Source organism: Cnephaeus nilssonii (genome assembly GCF_951640355.1).
Source record: "Cnephaeus nilssonii genome assembly, chromosome: 19".
Taxonomy (NCBI): Eukaryota; Metazoa; Chordata; class Mammalia; order Chiroptera; family Vespertilionidae; genus Cnephaeus; species Cnephaeus nilssonii.
This window is the reverse complement of record NC_137090.1, coordinates 33,349,391-33,366,041: the sequence shown is the minus strand read 5'-3', so window position 1 is coordinate 33,366,041 and position 16,651 is coordinate 33,349,391. Positions and strand designations below refer to the sequence as shown.

At 39.5% G+C, this 16,651-nt stretch overlaps 1 protein-coding gene across 2 annotated transcripts in view; it reads left to right on the top strand.

Moving 5' to 3' along the window:
* The first annotated feature begins 393 nt into the window (after positions 1–393).
* The window catches only part of SSH2 (slingshot protein phosphatase 2), a 216,621-nt gene continuing 200,363 nt past the window's right edge, over positions 394–16,651 (top strand). For both annotated transcript variants that reach the window (XM_079798860.1, XM_079798858.1), the window contains exon 1: positions 394–694. In XM_079798860.1, coding sequence (XP_079654986.1) covers positions 632–694 — 63 coding nt within the window. In that variant the 5' untranslated portion in view covers positions 394–631. The remainder of the gene's footprint in view (positions 695–16,651) is intronic.

Sequence of the window (16,651 nt, the reverse complement as noted above, 5' to 3'; positions counted from 1 at the left end):
GCTCACGCCAGGTGGCCTTCCAGCTCGTAGGTCCCACCCCCGCGCAGAAAGGGGGTCTGGATCCCGCGGAGCCCTTGGCGTCAGGCTTTCACTTCAGTCTCTCGGCCCTAAGGTTGGCTAAGCTGTGCGCCCACCTCATAAAATGGTTATCTGTGGGGAGCTGGGGCTCCGGCGGCCCCCGCCCCGGCCCGGTCACCCCCACCCGACTCCATAACCCGCCGCGGACTGACGACGCGAGCCCCAGCGCCAGGGAGGAAACCGGGAGGGGGCGGCGGCCGGCGGCGCACACGCCCGGCGGCTTCCGGCAACTCAAGGGTTAGCGCGCGGCAGCGGCGCGCGCCGAGGGGAGAGGCGGTTGCTGACAGGTGGCGCCTGCGCACTGGGAACGCTCATTGTGCCCCGCAGCTGCCGAACCGCCCGGCAGTCCGCCCGCCAGCCACCCGTTCGGTGCGTGGGTCCGCGAGAGGCCGGTGGTGGGTGCGGAGCCTGCGGCCGTTCCCGCGGCCTCCTTCTCCTCCCCGTTCCCTTCTCCCCAACCCCGCACTCCTTTCCCCATTCCGGCTCCGTCACCCTCCCGCCCCTCACTCTCAGGACGAGAATGCCCTGCCCGGAACAACCCAGCAGCGCCTAGATGGCTTTGGTCACGGTCCAGCGATCGCCGACCCCCAGCACCACCTCCAGCCCCTGCGCCTCGGTGAGTCTCTCCCCGCGGCGGCTCTGCTCGCTTCTGTCACTGCGGCTCCGCTTTGCCTCAACGGGTCCCGCCGAGCGCCACTGCGCACGCGCCGCGCCGCTTCCCAGGCCTTGGCACTCGGCTGCCGCGAACCCCCCACACCCACCCCATCTTACAGACGAGCTGCAGGAACGACGGAACGTTGATTTTGGGCCCCATCACTCTGGGCACCGAGCTCTAACAGTCCTCGCCCGAACCCCCCTGTGGCATGCTTTCCTATGGCTTGAGCACTTCCTTTTGGGAATGAGTCATTCTGGTTCTTCACCCTCCCCCTTCCTTTTCCCTCTGTTGCTTTGCTGCAGGGAGAGGACCATGGGACTCCGGCGTTGCCCCTTACATCCATCCACGTCCGCTTACCCACACCCATCCCATGGACCCCTAGGCGAGCCCTGCACACCCTTCTTCGGGCTCGCTCTCTGACTTCCCCGAGTCACTTGCTGTCTTTCCTGTGTTCTGTACTGTTCGGGCTTCACTGGACTGCTGAACGGTAGTTACTCCTTGGTCTTTTCCCTCCTTCCCTCCCCCAAAGTGTGGCTGTGGTCTCTGCTTCTTGAACTTATCTTTTCCTCTGTGGAGATCCCCAAAGCATCTGGTGCTGCAAGATGACCAATGCCAGTTCATTTACATCTTACAGACATGTATGTCTTACACTTACTGCTCATGATCGTTCTTATTCTTGGGCCACGTTTGTATGGCTCGCTAGTTCAGATGCCTATGCCAGTGAGGCATGCTTCCAGCAGGAACATACCCAGTAGCCAGCCTTTTCCTGCTGGGCCCTTCTTTGCCTTCTTTCCTCATCCCACCCCCACTCTTGTACACACTATTCTTTTAGGCTCTAATTTTGAAAATACTCATTTTTCAAAATAAAATATTGCACCAGCCGGGCGAAATGGGATCTTTCATTGAAAAGTAATCCAGATGTTTTAGAGGGAAGCAGACAGAATGAAACTATGGGCAATTGGGAAAACCGTCTTGAACTTCCTACAGAACTGTAATTTTTAAAACTGTGCTGGTGGATTTAGTAGTTTCAAGTTGCAAAAAGATATTCAATAAACACTGTGCCACCTTCCACTGTAAAAAATAGGCTTACTCTTCTGTTTATATGTTAACTGGCTTGTAATTTTAACAGTTTCCTGAATTGCAAAATTTTGTATACAGTGGTGGTTTCTTTCTTTCCCCCCTGAAGCTTTCTTTTGCATTCTGTGTTATCAAATTGACAAATATATCCTAATTCTAGAAGTGATTATATTTCATAGGTTAATTTACCTTGTGTTATTCCAGAGAGCAGAACTAGGATCCTTGGGTAGAAGTTCAGGGAGGCAGATTTCCAATGATTGTAAGCAAGAATTTTGTAACAATGGAGTGGACTGCCTTGCAAAATAGTGAGTGCCCATTGCTGAAAGTATTCAAGCAAAGTCTGGAGGCCTTTTGCCTAGGAGGTAATAGAAAGTATTCCTAAAATGGGGAGACTTCTAAGGCTTTTTCAAAGGTTCTGTGATTTGAAAATAATTGCCCTTCAAAGGTAGAAAACAGTTTAAGGTCCTCTGGAGACAAGTATCATGGGGATAGAAATTTAATATACAATACTTCATTCTTATATGTGGTACTTTATGCCAGTTTTTGGAAAGTCACTAACATACTATCAGACCATCTTAATTTACTCCACTAGTGAACTCTTTGAGGATAGTGGTTGCCAGGATTGATTTTGTTTAAAAAGCAACTGAAGATTAGTAGAATCATGCAAATAAACTAGAACCCAGTATTATAGTGACATAATTTTTCTTGGTCACTGTTGAAAACATGTATGCTGTCATAATATATGAACATCAAGTTATCATACTATTTTTCTTGAGGTGAATGATTAGTATACATTAAGACCACATCTATGATTAAATTCATGCCACTTGATATGACTTAATTAGCCAAACTTGGGTTATTTTAGAGTCTTTAGGTATGTTAATAGTCACTTTTGACATAAGTAATTAAATTAGTCATGTGGTTAGCTCAGTTGCTGAGCTAAATGACTGATATTTCTACATCTACTTGCTATACTAGCCTGGTTATTTCAGTTGTTTATATGTGGCCCAGGGTGTAAAGGAATCCTGGGACTGATGTGTGTGTGTGTGAAACTAAACATTAATAACATGACTGATGAGCCAATTACCTTTCCCTTTAAATTGTCTTCCCATTTCAGTTCATCCAAAGCTGTGTTCAGCTGAGTCGGCTCCTGGTCCTTGTAGTCCAGCCTGTGTTTCAGGATGCTGTCTGAATTGCATATATTTGCTGTTGCATCTTTTGCTGTATGAATAGGTTGAGTTGTTGATTTTTAATTTATTTTTATTTTTAAAATATATTTTATTGATTTTTTACAGAGAGGAAGGGAGAGGGATAGAGAGTTAGAAACATCAATCAGCTGCCTCCTGCACACCCCCTACTGGGGATGTACCCGCAACCAAGGTATATGCCCTTGACCAGAATCGAATCTGGGACCCTTCAGTCCGCAGGCTGATGCTCTATCCACTGAGCCAAACTGGTTAGGGCGAGTTGTTGATTTTTTAAAAATGAGCAAAAAGAATCTACAGGGTCATGAAAGGAGAAACCTAATTTTATAAGGTTGGAAATTTATATTTTTAATTAATCATAATAAGCATTTTATTATATGTTTTTAGTATAGGAATTTTAAAAATTTAGTAGTGTCAGTTTTTCAGTATTCTTTCATTAGGGATTAAACAAATCTATTGATCATCTATTGGGTGTGAATGATTATTATAGATACTAATATGTATAAGAGATATACTCTATCAGGATCATGTAATCAGGGATAGGATGAAGAAAAAATATGAGGGGAGAGGATAGAGAAGGAGAGTGAGGGAAATAATACTGTATGCACATGAATAGTCAGTTTGTAATGATAAGTATTGTCTGAATTCAGATTAAGATAAATTCACTAATGGCAAAAGTAATATCAATCTCTAAATCTCTTGGGTCTTTCTCTATGCCAGACATCATTCTAAGTGCTTGACATGGATTGAGTGACACATTTACTCCTCACGATATGCCCAAGGGAAATTGCTATTATCCCCATCTTACAGATGGAAGAAACTGAGGCTAAGAGCAAATAAGGAATATGCTCAGTGACACTCAACTGCTGAAGCTGTAGTTTAAACCCAGATGTGTCTAACTAGAATCTGCCATCTTTTTCCTTTGTGGTAATCAAAGGGAGGTATACAAAATATGTGGCTCTTGAACTAGCCCTTGAAGGATGGGCTGAATTTCTATAGGTTGAGCTGGAAGCTGGAAAGTAGAGAATATTCTAGGTGGAGGAAAGCTATATACACCAAGACTTAGAGGCAGAAAAGTACAAGGCATATCTGAAGGACTTAGGCCAATTGGAGGAAGAATTTGGAAAGAATAATAGGCAATAAAGGTGAAGAGGCAGCTAGAGCTGACAGGGACTGATGGGCTTAGGAGTGTGAACTTGATAGAGAAGATAATGCAACGTCCTCAGAGGTTTTTGAACAGATGTGATCACTGGTGTTTTAAGAAAATTAATCTGGAAGCTGTGGGCTAGAAGGATTTGACAGAGGGAGAGGCCATGAGTGGATCCAGTTGGAGGATGTTACAGTAGCCCAGGTGTGAGATAATAAAGTCTTGAATTGGGAATGTGAGTGATAATGGAAAGAAAGGGGCAGATTTGAGGGATTGTGGAGAAGACACAAAGGACTTGGGGATTGATCGGGTATAGGGAAGGAGGAGTCAGAGATGCCAGCCCTAGGAATATATTGTTATTCCTAGATAATAAGTGTGTCCTAATTAATTGCAATTTAAGAATTATCTTTTTCCCTCTGTTCTTTCTGCTATGAATTTTCAGAATGGATACCCATATTGATCTAGGGTCATACAGGACAGTGAACTGCTACAAAAATCTTTTAGTCTTCTGTAGTGCTTTATATTTCTCAGAATGTTTTTGTGATCATGATCTAAAACTTTCTAGAGTAGCTTTGTAAGTTATGCAAGACAGGTTACCGAGGTTAAAAGACTTGCTGAGGGTTATACAACTGGTTGGTGTAAGAACCCGAACTAGAACTAAGTTTCTTGGCTCTTGGTTACATCTCTTTCCATGGTGTGATAAGAGAAACAGCATTAGTTTCTGATCCCGAGAATTTGACTGCCAGTATAGTAAAGAAACCAAGACTTGAGATACAATCAAGAACTCACACTCTCTTTGGAGTTCATTTATATTGTAATCTTGAATACCTAGAACAGAATTATCCAACTCCGTGCAGATCATGTTTAGGTAATATCCTTATTTAAAGCCTTGGGCATTTAATTTCCTTACTCTCAGAAGATTATAAAATAGGAATGAAAAGTGGCACTGCTGCTAAAGACAGGCTCCTTATAGTTCTGGGAAATGATAACTGTGATGGTTTTACAGCAAGGGAAGAGGAAGAAAACCTGTAGATAGCTGTCCTAAGGAAAAACATAGCACTTACGGACTACTTAATGTAAGGACAAATACCCACCTAAGATTCAGTACTCCCTCAGAGCTAATGTTATATGGTCATATTGATGATCCTGAATATCATAAGAAGGCTTAATCTTGTTTTGTCTTGATTTAAGCAGTCAGGATTGAGTAAAGTATATTTTTAGATAGATGTTCATCCAAGTTTCACCAAAATTTTGATGTTTAAAATATACATTTTAATTAATTGGGAAATTTATTTACATATATATCTTATTTCCTGATAATGATGGATAAGTAAGATATTGTTGAATTATATATATTCAAATATGACCCACATCTCTCTCCCTAAGCAGAGGAAATAAAATCATAGCAAATATGAAATCCTCCTATATAATAAAAGGCTAATATGCAAATTGACCGAACAGCGGAATGACTGGTTGCTGTGATGCGTACTGACCACCAGGGGGCAGACACTCAATGCGGGAGCTGCCCCCTGGTGGTCAGTGCGCTCCCACAAGGGGAGTGCTGCTCAGCCAGAAGCCGGGCTCACAGCTGGCGAGCTCAGCAGCGGTGGCAGGAGCCTCTCCCGCCTCCGCAGCAGCGCTAAGGGCCCCTTGGGGGATGTCCGACTGTCGGGGAAGCGGGCCTAAGCCAGCAGGCAGAAATCCCCTGAGGGGTCCCAGACTGTGAGAGGGTGCAGGCTGGGCTGAGGGACCGCCCCCCCAAAGTGGAAAAATGCCGTGCACTGGGCCTCTAGTTGATTTATATGAAGCATAAATACTTAAAAGTGATGCTTTTAAATTTTTTGAAGACAGCTTTAGATACTCAAACTGTAAAAATAATACATGGCCATTATAGAAATTTGGAAAATACAGAAAAGCACAATAAAGAGAATAAAATATATGTGCCATAAAGCTGTGTTATATATTTTACATATTTGAAATGCTGATGTATATATAATTTTACATTTTTAAGTTTGATATATATCATAGATGTATTGCCATATCACCTAAATGGCTGCATTGAGTTATAACTCGTTCTAACCATTCCATTATTGATGAACATCTTGGTGTTTCCAACTTTTTTGTTTTACTATTGTAAATTCAATTACATGAATATCATTGGGCATAAATATTCAACTGCATTTTAGAACTTTTTTCTTTTTTTAAATTTAAATTCTTTCTTTTAAAGTATTACATATAGTATTACATATGTCTCCTTTTTCCCCCCCATTGGCCACCCCCACCCCCCAGCACATGCACTCCCCCTTTCCCCCCCCACCCCCCCCCACCCCCGTCTGTGTCCATTGGCTATGCTCATATGCATGCATACAAGTCCTTTGGTAGATCTCTTACCCCCTTACCCTCTGCCTTCCCTCATAGGTTGGACAGTCTGTTCGATCCTTCTGTGACTCTGGTTCTATTTTTGTTCATCAGTTTACGTTGTTCATTATATTCCACAAATGAGTAAGATCATGTGATATTTATCTTTCTCTTCTCTGACTAGCTTATTTCACTTAGCATATTGCTCTCCAGTTCCATCCATGCTGTTGCATATGGTAAGAATTCCTTTTTTTTTTTTTTTTACATTAGCATAGTATTGCATTGTGTAGATGTACCACAGTTTCCTAATCCATTCATCTGCTGATGGGCACTTAGGCTGTTTCCAAATCTTAGCTATTGTAAATTGTGCCACTGTGAACATAGGGGTGCATATATCCTTTCTGACTGGTGTTTCTGTTTTTTCAGATATATTCCTAGAAGTGGGATTACTGGGTCAAATGGAAGTTCTATTTTTAATTTTTTGAGGAAACGCCATACTGTTTTCCACAGTGGCTGAACCAGTCTGCATTCCCACCAGCAGTGCAAGAGGGTCCCTTTTTCTCCACATCCTCTCCAGCACTTGTCATATGTTGATTTGTTGCTGATAGCCATTCTGACAAGTGTGAGATGGTACCTCATTGTTGTTTTGATTTGCATCTCTCAGATGATTAGTGACTTTGAGCATGTTTTCATATGTCTCTTGGCCTTCTGTATGCCTTCTTTCAAAAAGTGTCTATTTAGGTCCTTTGCCCATTTTTTTTATTGGATTGTTTATCTTCCTTTTGTTAAGTTGTATGAGTTCCCTATAAATTTTGGAGATTAAACCCTTATCGGGGATAACATTGGCAAATATGTTCTCCCATGCAGTGGGCTTTCTTGTTGTTTTGTTGATGGTTTCTTTTGCTGTGCAGAAGCTTTTTATTTTGATGTAGTCCCATCTGTTTATTTTCTCCTTAATTTTCATTGCCCTAGGACAGTGGTCGGCAAACTGCGGCTTGCGAGCCACATGCGGCTCTTTGGCCCCTTGAGTGTGGCTCTTCCACAAAATACCACGTGCAGGCGCGCACGTACAGTACGATTGAAACTTCGTGGCCGATGTGCAGAAGTCGGTTTTCAGCCTCGGTGAGTCTATTTTGAAGAAGTGGCATTAGAACACTCAAGGGGCCAAAGAGCCGCATGTGGCTCGCGAGCCGCGGTTTGCCGACCACTGCCCTAGGAAATGTATCAGTAAATATACTGCTACAACTAATGTCTGCTATTTTGCTGCCTATGGCTTCTTCTAGGATTTTTATGGTTTCCCATCTTAACGTCTAAATCCTTTATCCATTTTGAGTTTATTTTTGTGTGTGGTGTAAAAGTTGGTCGTGTAGTTTCATTTTTTTGCATGTATCTGTCCAATTTTCCTAACACCATTTATTGAAGAGATTGTCTTAACTCTGATGTATGCTCTTGCCTCCTTTGTCAAATATTAATTGAGCATAATGGCTTGGGTCGATCTCTGGGTTCTCTGTTCTGTTCCATTGGTCTATATGTCTGTTCTTGTGCCAGTACCAGGCAGTTTTGAGAACAGTGGCTTTGTAGTATAGCTTGATATCTGATATTGTGATCCCTCCAACTTTATTCTTCTTTCTCAAGTTTGCTGCAGCTCTTCGGGGTCTTTTTTTTACTCCAGATGAATTTTTGGGGAGTTTGTAGAACTTTTTTCTTTCAATCCTCACCTGAGGACATGCTTAGTTGGGGGTGGGGCGAGGGGAGAGAGATCAATTGGTTGCCTTCCATAGGCTCCAAGACTGGGAATCAAACCCGCAACCCAGGTATGTGCCCTGATTGAGAATCAAACCCACAACCTTTCGGTGCACTGGACAATGCTCAACCAACTGAGCCATTCCGGTTCAGTGCATTTTGGAGCATTTATTAAGATTCCAATAAATAAAATTACTGGATCACAGAGTACAAACAATTTAAACACTTCTATTACATATTTATATCTTACAGAAAGGCTGTTCCAATTAACATTTATTCTAACCAGCATAGTATAAAAATGTTCATTTCTCCTAGCCATATTAACACTGGATATTCTCATTTCGTTTTTAATCATTAGTAATTTTTGAGGATAAAGATAGTTGGTTTGATGTATTTTATTATAGATGGAGTGTTTTTCAGATGTTTATTAGCCATTTCTATTAAAAATTTTAGAAGATAGTTTTATTGAATATAACCTACAAACCCTAAAAAAACTGCTTTAATGTATACAATTCAGGTGATTTTTAGTAAATTTACAGAGTTTACTAAACTTAGAATTTACAGACTGCAATCCTGTATTTCCGTTTTATGCATTTATTCTTTTCAATCTACATGCCCTCTTTTCTTTTTTAAGAGAAAGGGAGAGGGAGAGAGAGAAAAATTGATGAGAGAGAAATATCCACATCAATTGGCTGCCTCCTGTACGCCCCCCACTGGGGATTGAGCTGGAAACCTAGTGTGCACTGACCTGGAATGAAACTGGTGACCTCTTGGTGCATGGGTCGATGCTCAACCACTGAGCTACACATACGCCGGGCGTAATCTATATACCCTCTTGATATATTATGAATATTAGTCTTTTATTGTATTTGCTAAAACTATTTGCTTTTTAATTGTTTGTATTACCCTTACACTAAAGTCTATACTACAGAGTTTTGCTAGCCAAACTTTTAATGAGCCAACCTTACTTATCTCTTTAGCCTTGTCTCTTCCCAAGTCCCTGCCTTGCACACTGCTTAGTCAAGCTGACATGCCATGCTCCCCTTTATCTCTAGGCTTTGTACACACTGTTTCCTTTACCTGGAACACTTTTTCCTCTTCTCTTTACATGACTAATTCCTACTCATCCTTCAGGTCCCAGCTTAAATGTCACTTCTTCTGGGAAGCTTCCCTGACTCCACTCCCAGACCATGGTAGGTGCTTCTTCTATGCACACCATAGCACCCTTACTTACCCATTGTGCCTCCTACCTCTTTATTGTACTTGGTTGTGTGACTGCTTATCACCCCAGCCAACCTTTAAGCCAGGGACTTGGTTTATTGATGCATATTTTTGTAACACCCGGGTCAAAAGTATTGGACACATGGATCAATGGATGGATATAGCCATATTTAGCAATCTTTTCCATTTTGAGTTCTTCCATTGCTTTTAAGCATTGTTCTGTTTCCAGAAGCCCAAAAATATGACCACCTTTAAGACTTTAAAATTTATTTGAGAGAGAGAAAGAGGAAGGGGGGAAGATGAGAGAGAGAGAGAGAGAGAGAGAGAGAGAGAGAGAGAATTGAACCATCAATTTGTATTCCACCTATTTGGGCATTCATTAGTTCGTGCTTATATGTGCCCTGACCAAGGATTGGACCCGCAACCTTGGCATTTTGGGAGGATGATCTAGCCAACTGAGTTGCCTGGCCAGGGCCCCTTTAAGACTTTTGATACATATTGCTAAATTGTTCTCCAGAAAAGTTGAATCAATTTTTGTTGACAAGCTATATATAAAAATGTCTGCTTCACTATACCCTCACCAGCCATGAGTATCAGCATCATCATCACCCACTTTCTTTCTCATAAGAGCCTTGTTTATTGAACATTTACTGTGCACCAGACACTGCTGAGTACCTTACATGCATTATATTAATTTTTACATCACTCCTATGATGTAGATATTGTTATTATCTCTATTTTACAAAGAAAATTGAGACTCAGAGAAGTAAAATGAATTGCCTAAGATTATAGGAATAGTATCTGACCCTAGAATCCTTTCTTTTAACCACTAGTATTTTTAAAAAACATATATATATATATATATATATATATATATATATATATATATTATTGATTTTTCACAGAGAGGAAGGGAGAGGGACAGGGAACCAGAAACATCGATGAGAGAGAAACGAAACATCTATCAGCTGCCTCCTGCACACCCCCCAACTGGGGATGTGCCCGCAACCAAGGTACATGCTCCCGACTGGAATCGAACCCGGGACCCTCCAGTCCGCAGGCTGACGCTCTATCCATTGAGCCAAACCAGTCAGGGCTACCATTAGTATTTTATTGCTGTTTTAATTTATATTTTTTAAATCAGAGGTTAAACATTTTCCAAATATTTATTATATATGTTTTATATTTCCTGTTTTGTAAGTCATTGATGTGAGTAGCCCAACTTTCTCCATGGATAGTTATTTTTGCCATATTGACTTGTAAATATTCCTTTTTTAAAATATATTTTTATTTATTTCAGCGAGAAGGAAGAGGGAGAGAGAGATAGAAACATCCATGATGAGAGAGAATCATGGATCGGCTGCCTCCTGCAAGTTCTCCACTGGGGATCGAGCCCACAACCCGGGCATGTGCCCTTGACTGGAATCGAACCTGGGACCTTTCAGTTCGTAGGCCGATGCTCTATCCACTGAGCCAAACCAGCTAGGGCTATAAATATTCTTTATATACTAAGAATATTAACCCTTTTCTGTTTTGTTGCACATTTTGCCTCAGTTTTTCATTTGCCATTTTTGTTTGCTTTTGTCATATTTATTTTGATGTACAGATATTTAAAAAAATTTAATGCCATCACTCCAAAGTCTTTTTTGTGTGTTTGATTTTCACATTGTTTTCTTAATTCAATTTTCCATCAATAGGGTAGAGAAATATTCATCTGTATTTTCTGAAGTTGTCTTATGGTTTATTTTTATATTTAACTTTAATCACCCAAAATTAATTTTACTACATGGTATGAGGTAAATATTAAATTAATTTTGTTCTAAATAGTTAACCACTTGTCCCAGTTCATTTTATGAAATAGTCACTTCTTTTTCTAATGGTGTACAATTCCACCTCTGGGAAATACTAAATTGCAGTATAAGCCAGAGTGTGTTCTATTTGAGTTCCATTACTATTTCCACAGGAGTTTAGTTAGTTTAGCAGGTATTACTTAGTATTAATTAAGTGACATGGACAGAAAATATACCTAAACTAGCTTAGATGTTAAAATATGACTCAAGTGCCTGGGAAGTACAGAGGAAGAGCAGGCCTTTGGTGTTCAAAAGGTATCTTCAGGTCTCTCCTCCTTTCTATTTGGCTTTCAGTGAAAAGGAGCAGATTCTAGATTATGCCCAGTCTGAAAAAAGGCACTGTGCAGAGCCCATACTTCCTAACTATATAGCACCATAAAATATTATTCCTGGTTCCAGCAGCTTAGGGCTTTACTGTTTTTCTATTAAACGCCTGCTGGCATTAGCTACACAGTGCCTGGCCCATTGTAGGCATTCACAGGTCCATGTTTCTTCTTTATTTATTTATTTATTCATTCAAAAAACCTAGCTATGGTAGGGAAAGTATTTTTTTTTTTTTAGGACAAAACCAAACAAAATGATTATTGACAAAACTCTTTACCTAATTCGAAATATGCCAGAAGCCGGGTACACATGGGAGAGATCTAAGCATTCTTGTTAATCTTTAATGAGTGCTATTTTGTGCGGTAATCTCATCCATTCTCTTCCTCTGGTTCTCAGCACTGAGTCCTTTTCAAATACTTTAACAAACTGCCCTGCATTTTCTTGCCCAGCTGAGCAACACAGCTGCTGTTCACGGTGCCCCTTATTTTCCTGTTTGTCCAGAGAATGTCTGATGAGGTGATCTTGGCTCTGAAATCTATTGAAAGGTCTCCTGGTTCCCTAGATTTCCTGAGAGACGGGAAATATTTCACTTACTGAGTGGGAGAGGCTATGCTTAGAAATAATTGGTGATAAGTAGTGTACTGTGTTCCAGCCTAGATTTTATGGAGCTGTGTGATTCAATTAGAAAAATAAAAATTTGGTATCTTTTTGTATCCCGTGCTATACTTGACTCTGAAGATATTTATTTATTTAATTCATACCAGGATTGATGATCAAGCAGTCAGTTAGACCCTGGTTTCAGAAAGCTTAGCATATGAGAAGAAAGATTAGTATTAAATAAGTGGTTAGAATACAGTGTAGTAATCACAAATTATATAAGCCTTGTGGAAGAGGAAGAAGGTCAACAAGGATTTCTGAGTTGAGCCTTAAAGACTGAGTGGTATTGGTTTGAAAATAGAGCAGCCTGAAGCATGAGCTTAAGGCACAGGGCTAGACACGATGTAAGCTGGGAGCCACAAACAGTACAGTGCTGATGCCATGGAAAGTGCAGAAAAGGGGGCTGGAGAAATAAAAATAGTTTTTCCTGAATTGTAAAACTAAGTACTTCTTTTACCTTAAATACAATATATGTGTTCTCTTGGCTTTCCTTTAAAGTGAATTTGTTAAAATTTGTGATTATGGGCATGTATAACTGTCCTAGTAGCTACAATATTTCGCATGTTTGCTATGCTGTAGACACTGGGTTTGGCGTTAAACAGGCATCACTACTATTTGAAGGAGTACTATTATTGTTCCCATTTTACAGGTGAAGAAATTGATTTTAACAGAGGCATTTAGACTCCCCCAGCTAGGAGTATCAGAGCTGGGATTTAAGCTTTGGTTGCCACACCCAAGGACTAAATTACCTTCCAGCTTAGAATTAGTCTCTATGTCTAGGTGCTATTTGAGTTGCTTCCATTTTTTTAACCATGTTGCTTCATGTTTGTCCTGCTTTAGTTTGAAATTACTGCAGTTTGAGTCATGTTGCTGCTTTTGTCTTAGTGCTTGATAAACTCAGTCCATCAGAAGCTTGTTGAGAGCCTCTCCAGCACTGTGGGGTTATAAAGCATTATCTTTGCCTTGGAATTTACAGGCTTAGTGCGGGAAGGCAGCCATAAACTAAGTATGTATATTCAAAAAACCTAAAATGTGAGTGCAATAGAGAATAACGGGCCGGGAATGTGGAACAGACTAATTGGGAAAGATGGAGAAGCAAAAGATCTTACTTCTAAATAGTAATCCCTTTCATTTTCATTTACAATCAGAAGCCAACTCTATCTATGGTGTGATTGTTGTAAGATAGTGTTGTCTAAGGTATGGTAGCCAGATACTGAAGCTTCTATCTTTGGAAAGTGTGTGTTTGTGGGTATTACCTTGCCCCTCACCTCTTCCACCTCCGTACCTTTCTCTGCTTAAAGGGAAAAAAAAACACAAACAAAAACGCCCAACAACCTCATTTTTACTGATTCAGACAGATAGGGGAATGTATGAAATTATGTTTCTAGAAGTTTACGGGAAGACATCTCTGTGCAACTTCCTCACTGGAGTAGTGATTCTCTACTTGTTGCTTCAGACACTTTTATAGAAACAACAACAATTTGAGAGAGCCTTTTCTTCATAATTACAATATTTAGCATGTCTCAGACAAGAATTAAACCACATGTTAGCTTCTCATAACATATTATCTTAATCTGTTAAGGAAGCTCATTTATTCTTTAGAGGTTGAGAACGCAATTGTGGTTTAGAATAAAAATAGTATTCGCCAATGATTTTAATATAGTCCACATGAGGGTTGAAGCCCTGAAAGTATTTTCATTTCTTTCTTCTTAGGCCTTCAAAAATACCTATAGCAACGTGAAGCAGTCTAACATAGTGGTGGTTTGGGAACTCTCCGCCTGAATCTGAATACTGCCTTTACAATTTACTAGACTCAGACAACTCAATTACTCCATGCTTCAGTTTGCCCATCTGTGAAATAGAAGTAATAAATAGTACTTTTATAGAAGTGAGCATTAAATGAGAGAGGGCCTTAATACCATGCCTGACACTAAATAAACATGCACTTAAGAGGTATTAGTCATTTTTATAATGATGGTTATTTAGGGTTGCTATTTGGTTATTAAGCAATTTTTCATTATAATACAAATTTGGTGAGGAAGATGCTTGCTTTATGACAATATAATTCAAATGAATAGCTTATTTCAGGGCTTTCAGGTTTTTTTTTAAATTTTGTACTCAATAATACCTTCATTTTTTAAAATTAGAGACTTTCTGCTCTAGTTGTTAATCTCTATGCCAAGTATGTTTGTTGTGTACAATTTTGTAATGACCCTGGAGCACTATACAGAATGAATAATGCAACTGTAATCTTTAAAAATCCCCTTTCCTTGAGAGCTTATCAATTTAGTAGGTCATGCTTAGCAGCATATTAATCTATTGGATGTTTTGCTATGGTAGGCCAGATCATTGCAAGTGGTCACCGTAGTTTTTTAATCAAATCAGACTTAATATGTTGACATTTTTAATGAGCAAGACTATAAATCATGTGGCAAAATAGAATCGACAGATATTTTTTAAAGAGAGAATCTGAGGACACTGAATGTATTCATGGGTTTAAATATATCTTTGTACAAAGAAACAATAGGTGAGAAGAATGATTTGTGTAATCCAGCTATACCAAGCATTTGGAAATTGAAATTGAATGCAGCTTTGAAAAGATGCATTTTCAAAGATACTGAATGAACTCACATGTAACAAGAGGCCTTTGGTTCAGACTTTGGTTGCATTTTGATTACAGTTTTTACTATTGAATGCTGTCATAAAATAGAGACAACCTATTTCTTTTTAAAGAGAGTACTGAAAAAAATACACCAAGCTTTCTATGAGTACAATATTTTAATTCATCTTCTAGATCTGTTTTATACAAGCTGCAACTTTCTCAACTCTGAGCATTTTAATGTTGATTCTGTAGTTTTCAATTAAACTTCAAAGGAACTGCAGACTATAAAGGAAGTCTGGTTAGGCAAGGTGTGGCTGAAAAATCCAGGAATTCCTCCACTTGCCTACAAAACATGCTTGCAGGATATGGCATCTTGATAATTAAACACAGGGCTTTTAGTAGAAAGAAAATAGTCTTTGGAAATTTCCACTTAAGCACCATTTTGTAGGATTTTAATCTATAAGACTTTTAAAAATTAGAGAATTTTATTAAACAAACTAATAATGAAAAGTCTTACGTTCTTGAAATTGTCTTATAGAAGATTATAGTGTGTTGTAAAATGAAAAATTTTAAAGACACAAGGATGATCTGGACCTCTGTGTTGCATGAGCTTGCTCAGAACGCCAGCCTGTTGAAAGTTAGAAATAGAGATGTTGCTCACTGTTTGTTTCCATCGGTTCTTTCAGGTGATTCAAGACACCTAGAGTAAGACTGTGTTTTAACAGGTCCAGGGCTTATACTTGCTTTTTTCATAGATTCTCCCCCAATCTCCTATCCCCACCTCTACTTAATTGGATTGCATTCATTTTGCAAACATTTATTAAATCCCTACTCTGCACAAGACTTTATATCATTTAAGCTGCTAGTACAGTCTACTCTTTTTAAAACAAGTTGCCTTATCTGAGCATGTGATTTAGAAAACTGAATGATTGAGGTTCGGTGTTTTATTCTTTCTTCATTCTAAAGTAACCATAATAGTGATTCTTAGAAAAAAACTTTTCTGTAATAGTTGTGTGAACTCCAAAATGGAACCTTATAGTATAGGATTAGATCATATATGGTCCTAAATTCAATGATGAAAGAAAAAATGTTGAAATGGACATTTGTCTTTGGAAAAACTTCAATGCACAAAAATGTATTTTGAAAATGTATGGGTCAGTAGTTGAGAAAATGCCTTATCAGATTTATTTTCATTGATGAGAGATAGAGAGAGAGACAGAGAACCTTCAATTTGTTGTTACACTTATGTATGCATTCATTGGTTGATTCTTGTATTTGCCCCTGACTGGGGATTGAACCTACAACCTTGGTGTACTGGGGCAATGCTCTAACCAACTGAGCTACCCAGCCAGGGCCTCAGATAGGTATTTCTTAACCCCCCCTTAAATTAGAAAGTTCTTTTTCCTCATTTTACTTTTTGCCTACTTCACTTGATTTATTACTTACTTTCCAAAATACCATTTTGGAAGTTGAGAGCACAATTTCTTTAAGATCAGCAAGCAATGTGACAGTGATATTGAAATAATGAATTTTTCATTATTTAAAATCCTAAGCCTTACATTCGTCTAGAGAAAAAGTATTTTCTACACGGCCTTAGTGTACTTTTCTCCCTTGCCAAATCCAGACCCAAAAGGACAGTTTCCCTCTCTGGATAATTTAATAATGACTTTATGTCTTAAGTACTTGTTGTCAAGAAAATAGGCTACATCATAGCATAGTGGTTAAATTGACTTT